General features: G+C 30.7%; 2 protein-coding genes and 1 long non-coding RNA gene across 6 annotated transcripts; 1 reads left to right on the top strand and 2 right to left on the bottom strand.

The window, feature by feature from the left end:
- Positions 1 to 643: 643 nt before the first annotated feature.
- Positions 644 to 3,170, bottom strand: LOC133300895 (transcription factor MYB113-like). Its single transcript, XM_061500477.1, has 3 exons — positions 3,071 to 3,170; positions 1,596 to 1,725; positions 644 to 1,180 (listed from the first exon to the last, which is right to left on the bottom strand). Exons 1-3 carry the CDS (start codon positions 3,168 to 3,170, stop codon positions 730 to 732), a joined length of 681 nt encoding a protein of 226 aa, XP_061356461.1. The 3' UTR covers positions 644 to 729.
- A 3,854-nt stretch (positions 3,171 to 7,024) lies between these two features.
- On the top strand, positions 7,025 to 10,479 carry LOC133300897 (uncharacterized). 4 transcript variants are annotated; one of them, XR_009750115.1, is made up of 6 exons: positions 7,025 to 7,221; positions 7,871 to 7,941; positions 8,970 to 9,047; positions 9,479 to 9,624; positions 9,716 to 9,772; positions 10,193 to 10,479. It is a non-coding gene; the product is annotated as an uncharacterized LOC133300897 (long non-coding RNA). The 4 variants fall into 4 exon arrangements; XR_009750113.1 differs by having other exon boundaries at positions 7,776 to 7,941; XR_009750114.1 differs by lacking the exon at positions 7,025 to 7,221 and adding an exon at positions 8,340 to 8,418 and having other exon boundaries at positions 7,369 to 7,941.
- Positions 10,480 to 12,451: 1,972 nt separating this feature from the next.
- Positions 12,452 to 13,526, bottom strand: LOC133300889 (uncharacterized). Its single transcript, XM_061500471.1, has 2 exons — positions 12,720 to 13,526; positions 12,452 to 12,457 (listed from the first exon to the last, which is right to left on the bottom strand). Exons 1-2 carry the CDS (start codon positions 13,524 to 13,526, stop codon positions 12,452 to 12,454), a joined length of 813 nt encoding a protein of 270 aa, XP_061356455.1.
- Positions 13,527 to 18,111: the final 4,585 nt, after the last annotated feature.

Below are 18,111 nucleotides of genomic sequence, written 5' to 3'. Positions count from 1 at the left end.
AGCAAGGGGGAGTGTTAGAGATTATGATTTAGGAAAAGCAGTTTGATATTTAGTGTTTAATATTATTTATTTAGGAGTCATTTTTTTTTTTTTTTTTGCTTTAATGGGTAGTTATGTAGTGTGCAGTTTTCTTTTTGCTTTAATGGATAGTAATGTAATGGGCAATTTTCTTTTCTGCTTTAATGAGTAGTTATGTAGTAGTGAGCATTGCTTTATAAACGTTACTGTTATGCATCAATCCGAATCAAGCACTTCATTTCTAATTTTGTTTTTCATCTCTGAAACCTTCATCTAATTCTTTGGTTTACATTATACTTATTTAATTCCACTAAAAAGTGGGAGCGGTGAAGATCAAACTCGTGACCTCGTGGTCACTGAAGCTCTAATACAATGTAAAGAACTAATTTAACTCAAAAGTTTGAGCTGATGAAAAGATTACATTAATGGCTTTTATATATCTGTGACACTTCCGTCGAAAAGATGAAATTACATATCTTTCTTTTAGGTTACTTTTTCACGATATCTCTCGCCAAAGCCTTCAATTTCGTGTCTGTTTGCAGCATTTTTGTTTCAGTGTAAGAGAAAATATCTTATATGTTCCATTTCATATCTCATGTGTTCCATCTCGTATCTCATTTCCCTCGAAAACATTTAACTTTGATATTGATATTGATACACAACTAAGTTATATAGGACCAACATTGTCTTCCCTATAGCAGCAGGAATAATTTAAGAAAAAAAATCATTATACATATCCATGTCTAAGAGCAAGTCATCCCAATCCCATTGGCTGCTACTACCTTCTCCGTTTATCATTGCTTCAAATCCTTCGAATTGAAAGTCCATTGGCAAGTCACCAACAATGCCCTGTTGGTCCAAGCATGAATATATGTTGTCATGCTGTGATTCAAGCATATGGCTCTGACCATCAGCATCAAATGTTAGTGAGGATACGCCACTCTCTTGTTGAACTACTTTGTCAGTTGGAGTCTCAACCTGGCTCCTCTTCACTGAGCTTGAACCAATGTTTCTTGGCTGGGACCTAATCACTTGAACATCTCTGGTTATTTCTCTGTCTTCAGCTTCTAGTGCATTTAGTTTTTTACTCAGATGACAGTTCCAATAGTTTTTCACATCATTAGCAGTCCTTCCAGGTAGCCTTCCAGCAATTAGTGACCACCTGAAAAAGAGTAGCAACTAGCTTAAAATCCTCTCTTTCATGTCCCTTTTATGATGAATCTGGTACTTGTTATACTAATATGCTTACATATCAGCATATCTTTAGTATTGTTGGAGTAAATACTTCTTTACTAAAAGTAATAAAATGTGGGAATCAAGTGACATTAATCATAAAGGAACTGGTAGAATAAATGCAAATAAATGAATTATTTTTTACCAACTTTATTAAATGATGCATTGAGTATTCAGAATTATGAGACTACATAATATATTTTCCTTATATGCAACAAACACAAACACAAGAATATATTAAGGTGTCCTTTGCAAAGTATATAATGCTGTTATCATTATCCCACTCCTAATGGCTAGCATACATGGGGAAATAGCAAAAGAGAGACTACAACGTCAAAGTTGACCTGTTGCCTAATAATTTGTGGAGTTTGACAATCATTTCCACTTCTTCCTCAGCAAAATTTCCCCTTTTGATGTTTGGACGGAGATAGTTGAGCCATCTTAGCCTACAACTCTTTCGGCACCTGTTTAGACCTTCAATAGACCAACATTTGAAGAATAATTAATCAGTTGAAAAAGTATTATCAATAGGAGAATTATGTTTTTGGAAATTAATTTACTAAATATGTTTCTACATAAGAACAAATTAATCATGGTCACTCGCTTTTCAAATATATTTTAGGTGTAGTCGTGCTCTATACATCCTTGTAGTAAAGTCAATTAGATTGTAATAATTATATTTAAGATGTAAAAGTGCATATAATAATTCAAACGTATTTGTTTAAATGTTTTTTTATGAACAATTTGATCAGAGTTACTCCATGTGATCGTGTTGTAAACATACGGAAATGAATCCTTTTATATGATATGAGGTCATGTTAAACGTTCTCAGTCATTAATATGTAAATCAATGATTATTCTTTCCTTCCAAAGACAAATTAATAATTTATATATAAATAATTAAAATGTCTCACATGATCTTATATCACATTAGATAATTTATTCATTTAGTTGTACTTAATACGTCCTTTTATTTTTGTGCATGTAAGGGTCCATTAGAATGTGATAATTCTTCTCAATTTTTGCAATGGTTTGATGTGAATGCCATCATTACTAACCTGTTTAAAGCCTTACCTGACATGCCCTGTTTAGCAAAGGGATTAGACCAAAACTTTTTAAAAAGCTTATTTCAATATGCCAAGTTTCAAGCTTTTGAAAAGGCCTTCTAAAATCTTCAGTGTGTTGAAATATTTTATTATTCATACTAAAGATTTATTTGGCTTGTTTAAAGAGCTCCGCTAGCTTATTGACCCATTTAAGTAGGCTTTGATGTTTAGAAGTTTTGATTCAAAATAGGCTTTCAGGTTGTTCTGGATGAACATTACGTTGCGATTGTACCTCATCGCTACTCGCTGTTTGGACGTCATTTCCACTAATGCTGTTTTCTCTCGTTCTTCTTCTAGATTTGTTAGCGTTCACCGAGAGACTAAGAACAAAGGGACCCAATATTGATGTTCATCCAGAACATTTAGCATTTCCGTAGACATCACCTCCTTTAATATCTGGGTTCTGGATTTTCCCGTTTCCGAGTAGGAATTGCACGGGTGCCCAAGAGGCCAATTAAGACGGTTATAGATCAGATTCATCCCTTATATTTGGAAAATAGATTGATTACACCTATTTAAAAGTCTTAACTCATTTCCACCCCTAACCTCTCCAAATAAATCTAATTGTCCACAACCAATTGCTAAGTTTTGACAAATCATTTGGCCATTAATAAATTGCCCACTTTTTCTTTACCATTAAAGTGTAGATAGCACTACTTTGGATAATACAACCGACAAACACAAGAAAAAGAAAAGAATTGAATACAGTTTACCTGCCAACAGAGGAACCCGATGCCACTTTCCTTCTCCATATTGTTGTATGCATTTCTTAAGCAAGTCATCTTCTTCTTCTGTCCATGCAACACCACCCATCTCTTCTCAGACTCTGTTACCTCTCCACTCTCTCAAGGCAACCTGCAACTTCTTATATTTATATATTACATATATACATACATATTTGTTTCTTGAAGTACAAGGCGCCAAACAAGCCAGCAAGGCAGTAGCAATATACAATTTTGTGCCTCAAAATCATAGTAAATGGTCCAGTGGACTTTCTAAAACTCTGAGGGAAAGCTCTATGTTTTTAAATAGACATCATAAAGTATGCAACTTTGTGGTCCCAATTCTTTCAAAACTTAAAAGCTGTACTGACAACAGAAGCTTATCTAATTCCTATTCAAAGCTAAACCCACCCCATCTGTATATACTTTGTTCATTTGTCATCTCATTTTGATTAGGAGAGAGTCTTATAACAAAAACATTAACTATCATCAAGTCTCATCGTAAACCAAATTTTAGATGAATAAAGTACTTTTTAATGGTTTATCCTAAAGTTTTTATTCATATGTTTTCATCTACCCTTTTTCTTAAGAGAAGTGAAGTTGAAATTTATGATGAAAAAACCAGGTACATAACATTGCACCAAACAAGAGTGAACTAATTAACGATACATCAATGTTCTGTTTTGGATGGCTAGCCTTTATTGATTGTTCGGCACCCTCAAGTAGGTTGCTTGGACAGATATATGTTTGCGGTCCATGGATGCATAGATTTCAAGATGAAGACAAAAGCTTATTAGAAAAGGACTAGTTCTAATCAGAATGGTCCTTGAATCTTGTTTTTTGTTATTGCTGTGATGTTGACGGCTTTCATTAATGAGACCTATCCTCGATCTTTTAAGTGTTCTGATAATGCACATGGTCGTACTGATATTTGTAGCATATGCACTAACGTGCACAAAATGAGATAGTAACGAATCACGGCCAGGCTCAATTAGAAGAATTTGCATAGTGCTAGAATTTAGGGATATTATCTGAGCATAGTGCAGTGCGTATCTTGTGAGATTTCTTAGAAAAATAATTGTTTAACTAAGGTATTTTTGGTACATAATCTTGAACAGATTCTATAGAGATCTCGTAATTACCAACGGGGGTTGGCTCAAGTGGTAAGGTACTTGGGTTCGTTTAAGCAAGGACTCGCGTTCGAGACCTTGTGTATGCAGAAAATCCTCGCTGGGAGACTCACCTGCCAATGCTAGCTAACCTAGTCAGGTCTGACTGGACATAGTCGGGACGAAGCCCCGGAACTAGTGGAGCAATCCAAAAAAAATAGAGATCTCGTAATTATAGAGTCACATGTGCGAGTCATAGATCAACTCACATATATTCAATTTTTACTCTTATTTTTATTTTTTAAAATAATTTTTTGTTTCAACCCACGTGACTCGCAATCTACCACAACTCTTGTTTAAATTTCAATCTTTGATCCGTAAACAAAAACGTATCATGGTCGAATTGAATAATCTGACTCAAATCAAACATGAAATGGATTCGCCGAAAGAATTTATTACCACTAGGGGGGGGGCTAACTTTTCTAGCAATTTATGCGGGATACTTTGAGACATTCTAACCATTTATAATAAGGGTTTTATTAATCTCCTTTTACATAAGATAGATATCTTATATTGTAGAGAGAAACTAGGTGGGTCCCACCATTACAAGAAAAAAGAAAAAGAAAAAAAAGTGAGGTGCGAAAATCGAAGTGAGAGAAAATGAGATAAGTTAGCTCATGTAAAAGAAGGAGACTAATATTTCCCTTTATAATATGGAAAATCTTCGGTGCTGGTAATTCATTTATCATAGGATACATAGGTAGATCGTATGCAAATTTCTAGAATTTCAGAATCCGCCTATGTATATCCTAGGATAAATAAACTCGGTTCCAGTGAAGTTTTGTTCCTATAATACACCCTATGGCGAAGGAGACTTTTTGGCCTCTAACCCATTGCATTTGCACTGTGGGAGCTCCTTCATATTTTACCCCTCGCCAAAATTCAGCCCATTGCACATCACAAGTTGTCATCATTCGAACTACTACAAACACTATAGAAGGAGCTACTAGTGCCACCAAATAAACACAATTCATCTCATATTCTCTCTTCCCTGAAAATACTTTTAATGTTTCAGACTACTGAGTATTTGATGCTCTTTTTAGCAAATAAAGTAAAAGGTAACACTTTTACTTTATCTTTGCCTTTATATTTATTTTCGTTCATATTTTTTATTTTTCTAATTTTTTATTAGGGGGACCATGTGCTCCTCAAACACACAAAAAGTTATCGTCTTCCTAGCTTCAGCGTATAAGTACCCGATACATATACCACTCCCCCTTCTAGTAAGAAATTTCTTTAATATAACGAGAGTACTGAACTCGGTATTCTCTTTTACTTAAAAAGAAACTTTTTTCCTTTTTAACCCATATTTTATTTTATAGTTCCCTTTTAAGTCCTTAAAAATTCCCCTTTTAGCAGGGATGTACCTACAACTATTGTACAGTAGATTTTCTCCTTCTTGTAAACCATTTCACAAGAATTTTTCAAGAAAATTAAGAGCGTTGTGAAAAAAATCTGGTGATCAACCATTCCACCTAATTTGAAATTTCGAACATAATAAAAAGAGGTGTTATCAAACTCAAACCAAGCATCGATTCGATCAGGATACTAGATTAATGGACCACCAGTTCAACCAGTGAGTTATTGATTCAATCGCATGAATTAAATATATACAAAAAATATAAAATTAGAAGCATTTTACTTAATAATTAGAGTTGGTTTAATAGTAAGTGTTATAACTTTTAATTCACATGGTCTAGTCTTGAATCTAATTAGTGGTATTTTTCAAGCATTTTATCTCAAAATTTCACAAAACAAATTTTAAAAAAAAATCAATGCCAGTTTAATACCGATTGAATCCAGTTCACCGATTTCATACCAGATCAAATACATGATCGGTCCAATACTTAAACCAGATCAGTTGGAGATCCAGCTTACAGATCAAAACCTAAACCAGATCGGTTGGAGGTCTAGCTTACAGATCAAACTGATTGGATCAAGTCGGTTTTCATAACACTGAAAGAAAGTATAGGAGCTTGCTAATTTATTACCCTTGTCCAATTAATCTTACTTTTTTGTTTCCTTTTGCAATTTCCGTTAATGAGAGAAAAACAGTGGCTTTACGATGAAAGATGAATTTTATGATTTAAAATTGTTTCTTTGTTCAAAAGATAACCAATTGTATTTTTATTTTATTTTTTGGGTACAAAGAATTCTAATATTTAAATAGATTTTTTCTTTTAAAAATCTTCGAACAGAATGCATCAAGCAAAATTAATAATATTGGATGACACATATTTCTACTGAAATATATCAGCCAACTAAAATTGAGATCAGAGCATAATATTATAGAACCCGAAAACCACAATAGACAATCAACTACCAAAACAATCACAAGAACAGTGTATACAAAATAAGTAAAATTAAAGCCTGTTTATGTTTACACTCTTAATGCAAATTTTTAACGGTATTTCTCTATAAATCACTACAAAACAACTATTTTTCTCTTAATCTATACCATTAGAATGTGTCACACTTCACATGGTATGTGCCATCCAATTATTTTCCAATAAACATAGAGAGGTCTAAAGCAAACATTATGGATTTACGTTGAAAATAGAATCCCATATCTATGGAGGAAATCTACAGCTGGCCTACCAAGTAACATACATAGAAAGAATATTGACAATGACCATTGACAGCTATGGATTTTATGAATGGCAAATAAACAAAATTGATAACTTTTTTCCTTAGATAATTCTAAGACACTACAAAAAAACCAGCGATTAGGGACATCGGCTTACCCACATTTGTATCACATGTGGTAAATTTAGTAAAGAAGCTTCCCTCATGGGCTTAGGTAACGGAGCCCAAACCCTCTTTCCACAAATTTCTTTTCCATCTCCCAAATTCATGCTCTAACAAACCCAATTATCATCCTCATCTTTGTCGTATGAAGTTGAAAACAATCCCCTTCTGTAATCCTTTTTCCTCCATTAGCTTTCAGACCTCATCAAATCTATGACAATCTAGGTTAGTAGAGTTTCATTTACTTCTTTTGATTAATTGATCTTCTCCATTTTGATTTATGCTCATGTTTGCTTGGTCAAATCAGAATACGACATAATAAGGAAAATAATTTATTATATTAGGTTTTTTTAGTGCTAGTTTCTCTAATTTTTGAATTTATTTTAGAATTGGATCATTTTTATTTTGCTTTTGATTGAATTTTGTATAGTGATTGTTCGTTGGGAGTTAATGAGTTGGAATGATGTGGTTTTAAGTCCAAAATCGTTCGGTGAAGCTATTGGAATCTTGTTGCAGTAAGATCTCAACTACATAGTTGCATTCACAGTGTTTGAAAGTGGGCCTTGCCCATAATAGTTTCATTGTGACCAAGCTTAACGTTCTTTATTCTAAATATGCATTAATCAGCCATGCATATAAGGTGTTTGAAGAAACTCCTCATAAAAGTAAAAAGACACATTCACCGCAATTATCTCTTGGGCGGAAAATATCTACTCTTGAGAGGTTGCTTGATTTATCCATTCCAATTCAATATACTGAAACTGTGAATGAAATCCTAGAAAAGTACAAACAAGGTGATACAACACTTGGTAATGATGCTGAAAGAACAGAGCATACCTTTACACTTGAGAGCTTCTTCTATTATTTTTATCAGCCAAGACCCTCCATTGGACAACTTCAGGATTGAGAACCACAAAGGACTTGCCGAAATGATTCAGGATCAAGGTACATGTTACTCTCTATAGCTTCAAATTTAGTCTCGTTTCATGAAACATATTTTTCCTTAATTTGATAGGGATTCAGTTGGGAGAGTAAATAACATTCATTTTAAATCAAGATAAAAATAAAACTTAGCCTAAGAATCAATTCCATCTATTTTACGTTAAACTATTCTTTTATCCCCTATATCTGTCATTTTTCTTGAACGAAAACATTGTGAAATTTTCTTAATTATATATAGATATGCGAACTGTGCGACTACTTTCTTGCATGTGCAACCCAATTATCAGATGTTGGATTTTTAAACTCGCATAGTTACATATAAGAAATGAAGATTTCTTTGTTTGCTTGATCAATTTTTCAGAAGTTAATTATAAAGATTGATTTCCCAATTATTTGTACAGATTATTGTGAGGAAGCATGTCATCTTGCACCAATCACGTGGTTTTGGCTTGTCACAACCACATAAGTATTCACTTGGAAGTTAAGTCAGAATCAGTGCATGCATTTCTCCAAAACTCATAGCTCTGTGTATTTAAATGCCATTTACATGTCATTTATCTTACCTGAAACATCCAAATTAACAAAATAGTTAGGACTGACACCATTTTGAATTTAGTTAAAATGAAGTTCATATAATATTTACAAAATTTTAAGAAAAAAAAGAAAAAAAAATGATAGCTCCAATAATTATTTTGTTGACAGGAGAAGAGATTTTGATGTTCAATTACATTGGTCCCCTTATGTGAATAAAATCCCTCTAATGTTTGCTACTTAGTTATGACTTATCATGAATTCTTCCGACAGTATATATGTTCCCACTGCAGGTTAATTTGAAACATCTGATCATTCCCTATATATATCTTAACCTGTCTTGCATGAAGGCATAAAGGCAACAAGATTGCTACTGGTTAATGTTCTTGTGGACAATGTTTTAAAATGGAAGCTAATGAAATTTTGAATCATTTAAAATTTTAAGGACTACTTATGTGGTTAAGTAATAAAATTCTGATATGGTGGTTCGGATATTGCAGAGCTTGGACGGGAGGGCAATCAGAGTGAATGTTGCTGAGGAAAGGCCCAGGCGTAGCTCCTTTTGAGTGGTAACTCAAGTAATCCTCCATGTCCGCTGCTTGAGTTTTTTTTTTGGTTGAGGAGGATATAGTTTCATTTTTTATTTTTAAGCTATGTAATAATTAGGCTATATATTTTGTTTCTTATAAAATTTCCTCTTTAACCGATCTTAATAAAATTTACTTCAACTATAGTTATTTATGTATTTTGGCTTTTTTTAATTTTATTATTGAATTAATTTGTTCAATATAACTTCATTGTTTTTGGATTGCATTAATTTATAGATGAAATATAAGCATATACCTGCACTATTTTTTTAAACATGCATGACAGAACCAATAACACAATTATATAGATAGATAAATATGTAGGTTCAGTCACCTGAGGTTCATAATTGGTCATTAAAATTTAGTTTTCTATTGCCATTGTAGATTTTTCATTAACAGTCCTTTATGTGTTTGAAATGCAGGCCAGTGAATTTCTTTTTGAGTTAGGTGTGTTCTCAGCCAAACTCAAAATTTTACCAATGATTGAAGATGTTGAGGTGCATTTCATTTCTTGGATGACGAAAAGGATACTAAGGACCTTATTCAGGACTCTATAAGGATGCTAGAGGTGCATCTTTTTCTAATTTAGACTCTCCCATCATTGGGATTTGGTAATTTTGAATTTTCTTGTTTATATGCCAATTTGTTTACCTATGTAGGAAGGTGGTGAAGGGGAGTCATTTGTATGCATTAGAAGACTTCGATTCCTCTCACAGGTTATCTTTTAACCCTTTTTTCATGAAACTTCTTTGATAAATAGTTATATTAGTAATAGAAAAAAAGATTTTTTAAATTTTTAAATTTTTTTTTATAAGGATAAAAGTTTACGTACGTATTTATCTTGAATTTCTACCAACTGCCAAGGAGGTAAAATCCATATTGTACAAGATGTGAATAGAAACTTGAGCCAACTAGATGGATAAAGGACACCTAAAACCTTAAGTCATAGAATCCAAGTAAATTTGAGAGGTAAACTAATTGAACATATAAGTGCTTGGATACAAACTAGAATTTAGATAAATAAAAATCATTCTTAGGTCTCCAGCTAACAACTAACTTATGAATAGATGCTAGTCTTCTTTCACGTGTGCTTTTGTTAAAAACTTACCACAAAGTAAAAAATTATTTAATCGCAGGTGACAAAGACATATAAGGAATCAACTCTTAACAGAATTGTGCAATTGATTGAAGGCACAACTGAATAAACCTAAACTTCAAAGGTGGCTGGACGATTTTGGTGAAAGTTACAGCAAAGTTGTTGTGGTGTTTTCAATTGTTATTGCTGTTATTGGGCCACTTGTATTTAAGTGGCCATTCACTAGTACTTCTGGTAATTTTTAAATTCTTTTACTCTAGTATTGTTGTACAATATAGTTTATAAATTTTGAAAATTTGTACACAAATAATGATTTCATGTTGGTGGATCCTCATTTCGTTTTTCTGTTTCAAGAACATTCTTCACATGAAGTCGAATTAGCTTAGGTTATTGTATTTTTTTTTCAGTAATCAAATACGTATACTAACAAATATTGCTGTCTTTTGGGATTATTTTTGTGATTGTAGAAATAAAATGACATGAAGATGTATTTTCAATTAAAAAAAAAGCTTCATATATTTTCCACATTCAGATGAATGTGGCTAAAAAATATATTCAGACATAAATAGCCACATTATGTTTATTGTGGCAAACTATACAGTTTAACCACATTTATAAAGTGGCTAAATTAACAATAAATGTGGCTAAAAAAAGGCTACCACACTTAGTCAAAATGTGGCAAAGTGAATAAAAGAATGTGGTTAAATTATTGCAACACCGCTATTAGCCACATTTAATTAAAATGAGGTAAAGTTAATTAGCCACATTTTTTACCAATGTTTGCCACACTTTTAAATGTGGCTAAATAACATTTTTGTTGTAGTGAGACTCAATAAATGCATTTGTTTCATGGGTGCAGCGCGCGCCTACAGTACCAAAAATTTCAAATTCAGTTTAGAACAGATATTCTAAGTTGAATAAGTTACCCTCAAATAAAGTTTTAAGATCATTAAATTGAATCAGAATCTGACAAAATTTACAATTACATGCCAACAAAAATTTTCTATTTTATTGAGATCAACATTTGAGGCACGAAATATGTCATGCATGTTGCTGCAGCATGCAACGAACTGGTACTCTTGCACAATAGAATTTGTCATTCTCATTGGTTATATGGACCCTAATCAATAATGTAAAGTATGTGCAAGAATAAACAGTAAAGAAGCCTAACAGAAACGAAGGACAATAGAAACGAAGGACAATATACCCTCCTACTAGAAAAAAAAGTAGAGAGGAAGTTCCACTTAAATTGCCACATGGAATTTTTCCTAATTCTTCATTTTTCTATTTCTTTTAAGTTTTTATTTCATTTTTTAATCTTTTATTTATTTTTTATTTTTCTCCTTTATATCTTCCATGATTTTTTAGTTCTTTAATAATCATTTCTCTCAATTTCATAAACAAATGGAAATTAAAGTATACTATTATTTTAATAAATTAGAAAAAAAAAATACATATTTTTTTACATATACTGATCTGAATAGAGAGAAAAAATTCTTTAATAAAATTCTCTGTAGGTACTACTTTTTATATATAGATGTTTTTTGATCTTATTCTTAATTATTCTATTGCCACAAGCTTTTGGATGTTTCATTAATAATATATTTTAAATTTATTTATATTAATAATAATTATCAAAATGTTTTATTTTATTAATGGAATAATGGATTTTCCAAATGAAATATTAAAAATTACATCGGAGAAAATAATTAAATTAATAATCGTGTATATTTAGGTTTATTTAAATATACAAATTTAAAAGTGACAATTGATATGATGTTACTTAATAAATATAAATATATTTAAATATACAATCACATTAACATGTTTTTAATAATATCATTAACTAAAATTAGAAATTTAATTATAAAATTATTTTAACTGAAAAGTAATTGATAAAGTATTAATTATTCACATTTTGTCAAAATAAATATTTAAAAGAATATTTTAATCCTCTAACTTTTTAATTATCAAATTCATTTTAACTTTTTTACATTACAAATAAGTTCATTGATTTATTACATTAAAATAATCTTTTCTAAAGTTATTTCTGTAAACACTATTAATAGATCAATCTTATCTTGATCCTGCGTGAAATCGTTTTGTCACTTAAGATAATAGCACTAAGTAAGAAAGGATATAGGAGCGAATACTATAGAAGAACAAGGAAATGGCCAATAAAAACCCGCGAGCTTAGAGTGCGCATTTTCTTTGAAACAGTGGCGGACCCAGGAATTTTATTGAGAGGGGGCGAAAAATAAAAATACTTCTTCATAAATAAAAGTACTTCAAATACAATTCAGACCTAATATGCAAAAAATTGAAAGAAATCTATTACAGAAATTAAGATCACTTCACTTAACTCTTACTCTACGTGTTTTCATATTGTTAAACTCATCTATAATTGAATCCGTGCTAAAACTCAAAACAATTTCTTTTTCAATGTATGTAATCAAAGAATCATCAAGAAATTGGTCTTCCATTCTATTTCGAAGTCTGGTCTTGATTATCTTCATAGCTGAGAAAGATCTTTCAGTAGTTGCTGTAGAAACTGGAAGAGTGAGTACAAGTCTAATCACTCTATCAATAAGAGGGTAAATAATAGACTTTCCAGTTCTTGCTAGCCCTTGACATAATTCTGATGTAGTTGATAAATTAATCAAATCTGGATGTTTAGGAATGTCAAGCTCAAAATGTTGTAACTCCATCTTCAAATGCAATTTTTCCTGTTCTGTGAAATCTCTAGAATAAAATTTATCAACAAGTTTGCAAATATCATCACTATTAAATGACTTGTACCTGTTTCTTGGATCTAAAGCCATGCTCAAAGCAAGTAATTCAATAGTATTATCATTGAACCTGCTATTTAATTCTTTCAATTGATAATCAATTGTAGCACAAAAGACATTTATCCTATAAAAATTTTCAGTAGAAAAATCACCTTGTTCATTTCGAGCACGACCTCGCCTTCCAATATATTTTGCACTCATATCTGGAATGTCAATGTCATGTTTTATGCAAAATTCTTGAACATGAACCAAGAAAGCTTCCCAACCTGTCTCTCTTAATTTCTGAAGTAACTCTTTTGTAGTTGAAACCAGATGTAAAGCATTTGAAATATCTTGAGATATTCGTTGCAAAGCTTGACAAAGGACATCAGTAATACCCATAATTTCTTTCATAAGGTGCAATATGATGATAAAATCAAAAGATGTCAATGATGAATATGCATTATCTGCATCTCCACGATGTGATGCTGTCTTTCCTTCATTAGAAATATTATCAAGAACTTCACATGTGGCTTTAAACATTTTAAACAAACTGCATATTGAATTGTAATGAGAACTCCAACGAGTAACTTTCAGCCTAGCCATTAACTAATTATAAAAAAAAAACGTTCAGCATAGCCACCCTCACTTTCAGCATCTTAAGTTCTTAACTTAAGCATAGCCATTAACTAATTATAAAAAAACGCAAATTTCAAATTAAATGGGTTTCGACTTTCGAGACAATCAGACAATACAATCAAATAGAAATAGAGATACAGATAGAGAACTTCATAAAAAACAACAACAAAAATAGAGATAGAAAAAGACCTCCGAGGAGATTTAATGGCTTTGGCCTTTGGGGTCGATGGGTTGCAGATGGGAAATAGAGTTTGTTAAAGTTAAGAGAGAGAAAAGTGGGTTGGGAAATAAAAATAGGAATAAAAAAAGATTGAGTGTAGTATGATATTGATGGTGTTATGAGGAGTAATTTTATATTATAAAATTTTTAAAACAAATAATTTAATAATATTATTTAAATTTTATTTTATATATATATATATATATATATATATATAATTTGAAATTTGGGGGGCGGTGGCCCACCCTAGCCCCCCTGATTCCGCCTCTGCTTTGAAAGAGCCCCTAAAGATCAGATCCACCGGACGGGAAACTCAATTCCGCAATGCTGCTGAGTCGTCGGACTTATCCACCAAGGGATTCGTGGAATTTCTAACGGTATTAGCCTTTAAGAAAATATAGTTAAACTTTAAGAAAATAATTTCTTAATTTAATAACTTAAAGTGCCGAATTGGAACACAAATTACTTAAATATGAATTTGACAACTAAAAAAAATTGAGGAAAGTTTGTTTTTTCCTAAGATAATCTTATTTAAGATTTTAACCAAAATTCTTATTATGAAATATAATTAATATTGAGTTAGAAAACCATTTTGAAAAAGACAAAGAGTGATAATGAAAAAAAAATATGTCATAAAAAATTCACTTCACACACACACACACAGGATTTCTACAGTGAATTTAGATAAATTATCTAGATTCACTCTCAAAACGACATTATTTTGGATTGAAAAATTAAAAAATTATAATAAGAAAGACAATTATAACGCTTAAATAAATTATAATTATAAAAATATATTAATTTTCGTCCCAAAACGACATCGTTTTGGGCTCAATGTAGATAACTTATTATCTACATTGACTGCAGAAAAAATAAACTCAATATATATATATATATATATATATATAAATATATATATATATATATATATATATACATACACGTGTGTGTATGTATGTATTTTAAAATTTTATTTTAATTATTATTATAAATAAAGGGCCCAAATACAAGTCATATTAAGTTGTTAAATTTTAAATATGAATTTTTTTGTTCCCATCTTACAAAATATTCCAATTATAAACTTTTTTAAAAAGTTTCTAATTTCAATATGTACTAACTATTTTTTTATCGGGATATGTTATTCTATTACCTCTAATGGTGTTGATAATTATGATCTAATGGGAGAATAGTAGGCAAAGGTAAACAGAAAAAAAAAATAAGCAAAATAACTTATCCCTTGTTTATCAAATAAAAATTTATTATCATATCAAATTTTATTCACGACAATCAAATGTGGGATTACATTAAGTGGATTTAGAACATCATAATCAAATCCAAAACCTTAAAGCATTAAGTGCATGGGTCCTTCTACTTATATGGTACTCACTTAGTTCATTCTTAACCAATGTGAAACTTTTTCACTCAATTATTCATATTTAGATTTCTCATCGTTAATGGAGCTCATCCCCAAAATCCTTTGAAGGACAAACCATAAAATGAAAACAAGAAGGGGGAAAAAAGTAACTACTGTGGTTAAGAAAATTATCTATGCATTTCATTCAAAGGAAAAGTATCTTGAGGCCAATTTTAATCTTCCTTTTGAAATATTTGCAGTAGCCGTAGAAACACAACGACTATGAAGAAAGTTTTTGGGTTGTTCAATATGGCACCTCTAAAATTTACTAGTGAAATTGAAACAAGTGAAATTGCGCTCGTATTGCAGCATATGCTTTAAGACATGTCTTAAAATAAATGAATTCACTTGAACAAAATAACTTACAGAATTACCATGTCACTATTGCCACTTAATTAACATTTTCATAGAGACGGAAAAATGGGTTGAATATGATGAGTTAACTCATCAACCCATCAAAATGGGATAAGTTGAGCTTAATAATATATATTAACTCATCGATTCAATTCAACCTGTCTTGCTTTTAGGTTAATTTTTTTTATATTTATTTTGGTTTTTTTAATAATTATTTTGATGGGTCAGTGAACTAACCCATTAACCTGTTAACCTAATAATTTTTTGGTGATTTAACGGATCAATCTATCAACCAGCCTTAAATTAAGGTAGTTGATATTTTTAATTCCCCGTTGAATAGCGAGTCAACTCATTCAATTCTATTTTTGATTGATTGAAGACGGATAAAGGCAAATCGATTCATTTTGCTCAATCGGGCGTTTGATTGAAGAGAAATTTTTTGAATACTAGAAAAATGTAATTGATAGGGAAATAGTTGGAAAGTGAGTTTGGTAGGAAAATATAAAAAAAAATTGTTTGGTTGGCCAAAGTTTTACCAGGGAAATTGAGTTAAATTTTCTCGGTCTTTGTTTGTTTGGTTGAAGATAAAATAAAGATGGAGAAGTGAGTTGAAATGACAAAATTAACTCTTACACTTTATGGAATTTTTTGGTCTAGTGTACCGAATTTTTTCTTTGGCACTTTAGATTAGAAGTATTTTGGTTCAATGGATTTTGTCCTTTTTTTTCATTTATCTATCTAATTACAAATACCACCGTCCAAGTGGTCTTTCCAAATAGTGATTTATTCCCAATTTTACACACGTGCTTGAAATGCTAGGAAAATGTGTTAGATGGGGAAGTATTTCAAAAACTTTTGCCAAACATGGACATCCAAATTTACCAAAATGAGATGCATGGAAAAATAAAAATATAACTTGAACCAAACACTCCCTTTGAGTATTTTGGAACACTGACCAAAATGCCACTTTTTACCAACTTTTTTATCTAAATGCCACGCGAACAATGTTATTTTCCAATCTACCACGTGGGCAAGTTCGCTACAGCGGGTAGCGAACTCGATTTGCTAACGTGTCACATTTCTAATGGTTAACAAATACCAAATAAAAAAAAAATATGAAGTTCGCTGTCTTGGGTAGCGAACTTGGTTAAAACCAAGTTCGTTATCTCGTGTAGCGAATTTGGTGTCCACTAAAAACGTGACACGTCAGCAAACTAAGTTCGTTACACTGGGTAGCGAACTTGCCCTCGTGGCAGATTAAGAAATAACATTGTTCGCGTAGTATTTAGATAAAAAAATTGATGAACAGTAACATTTTAGTCAATGTTACGACTATTTTGGCACTGTTGGAATCCTGCCTGCACACACCAATGTGATCTTGCTTTTTCCATATGGGGATATGTCATTTCCAGTTGTCATGAAGTAAAAGGTTATCTAATCCAACAACTGTCTCTTCAATAAAAGACAATCTAGCGCTGACGCCATCTCTATTTGAGGCCTAATCTGCCTAATTTTCTAAGTTCGAAAAAAGTTTAACAGTCTCATAAGGTTGTTAACTAAATAGCTAATTGATGATGAATGATGGTGGACATATAGTTGGTTAAGAATTAAATTCATATCTCATGAGGGCATAAGTTCGAATTCCTTTCCAGACTTATTAGTAGTAACGGCGTTTACCCATATCTAAACTTTTATGTATTAAAAAAATTATTTTGTATATTCCATTGGTTGTTTAAATTGAATATTTATGATTATAGATTTTTTATTTGATGAACAAAATTTCGTATATGGTTAAATTAAATTACTTTATTTTAAAAAATTAGTTACAAATTTTAAAATAATATGTTGTTAAAACAATTAAATATATATTTCTTATATATAAAGTATAATAAAGAGACTTATAATTAAAATTTAATAATTATATGATTTAATTTTATTTTACTTGTTTGTAATAATATTTAAATATACTTTTTAACTTTATATGCATAATTTAAATAAAAAGGTTATTATATTTATTTCAACATATTAATATAACTCTTTTAGGAAAATAAAAGTATTTATAATTGACTAATTGTTACTCTTTATTTTGTATTCTAAAACATAATTTTCTAACTCTCCATCTTGATTTACTTTTCTTTAAAGATATTATGTACAAACCAAAATCTCTAGTAATTGCGTTATCTCATATTTATAAAAGTATTTATACATCTTATACTAATATTATTAATAAACAAAATAGAAATATATTAATGAAATATTTAAGAATAAATTAAATTAATAATATTATTTAGGTAATCAATTTTGGTTCTAAAGGATTAATCCCATGGGACATGGGTGGTCCTTAGGAGAGCGAGCCCACAGAGAGAAGGGAAAAGCAATGGCAAAGGGACAACATATGATTTAAAAAATAAAAAATATATATAAGTATGTGACGATATAACATTTTAAAAATATTTTAATAATATATTTATATAATAAAATAAATATTTTTTAATTTATTAAAAAATTTATTGCTATTTAAAAAATTAAAAGGTTGGAAAGGATGAAAATTCCAAAGCAAAATA

Source organism: Gastrolobium bilobum, unplaced genomic scaffold (genome assembly GCF_033153095.1).
Source record: "Gastrolobium bilobum isolate Gb01-03AN ecotype WA unplaced genomic scaffold, APGP_CSIRO_Gbil_v1 utg8957, whole genome shotgun sequence".
NCBI lineage: Eukaryota > Viridiplantae > Streptophyta > Magnoliopsida > Fabales > Fabaceae > Gastrolobium > Gastrolobium bilobum.
This window is presented reverse-complemented; position numbering and strand designations above follow the sequence as displayed.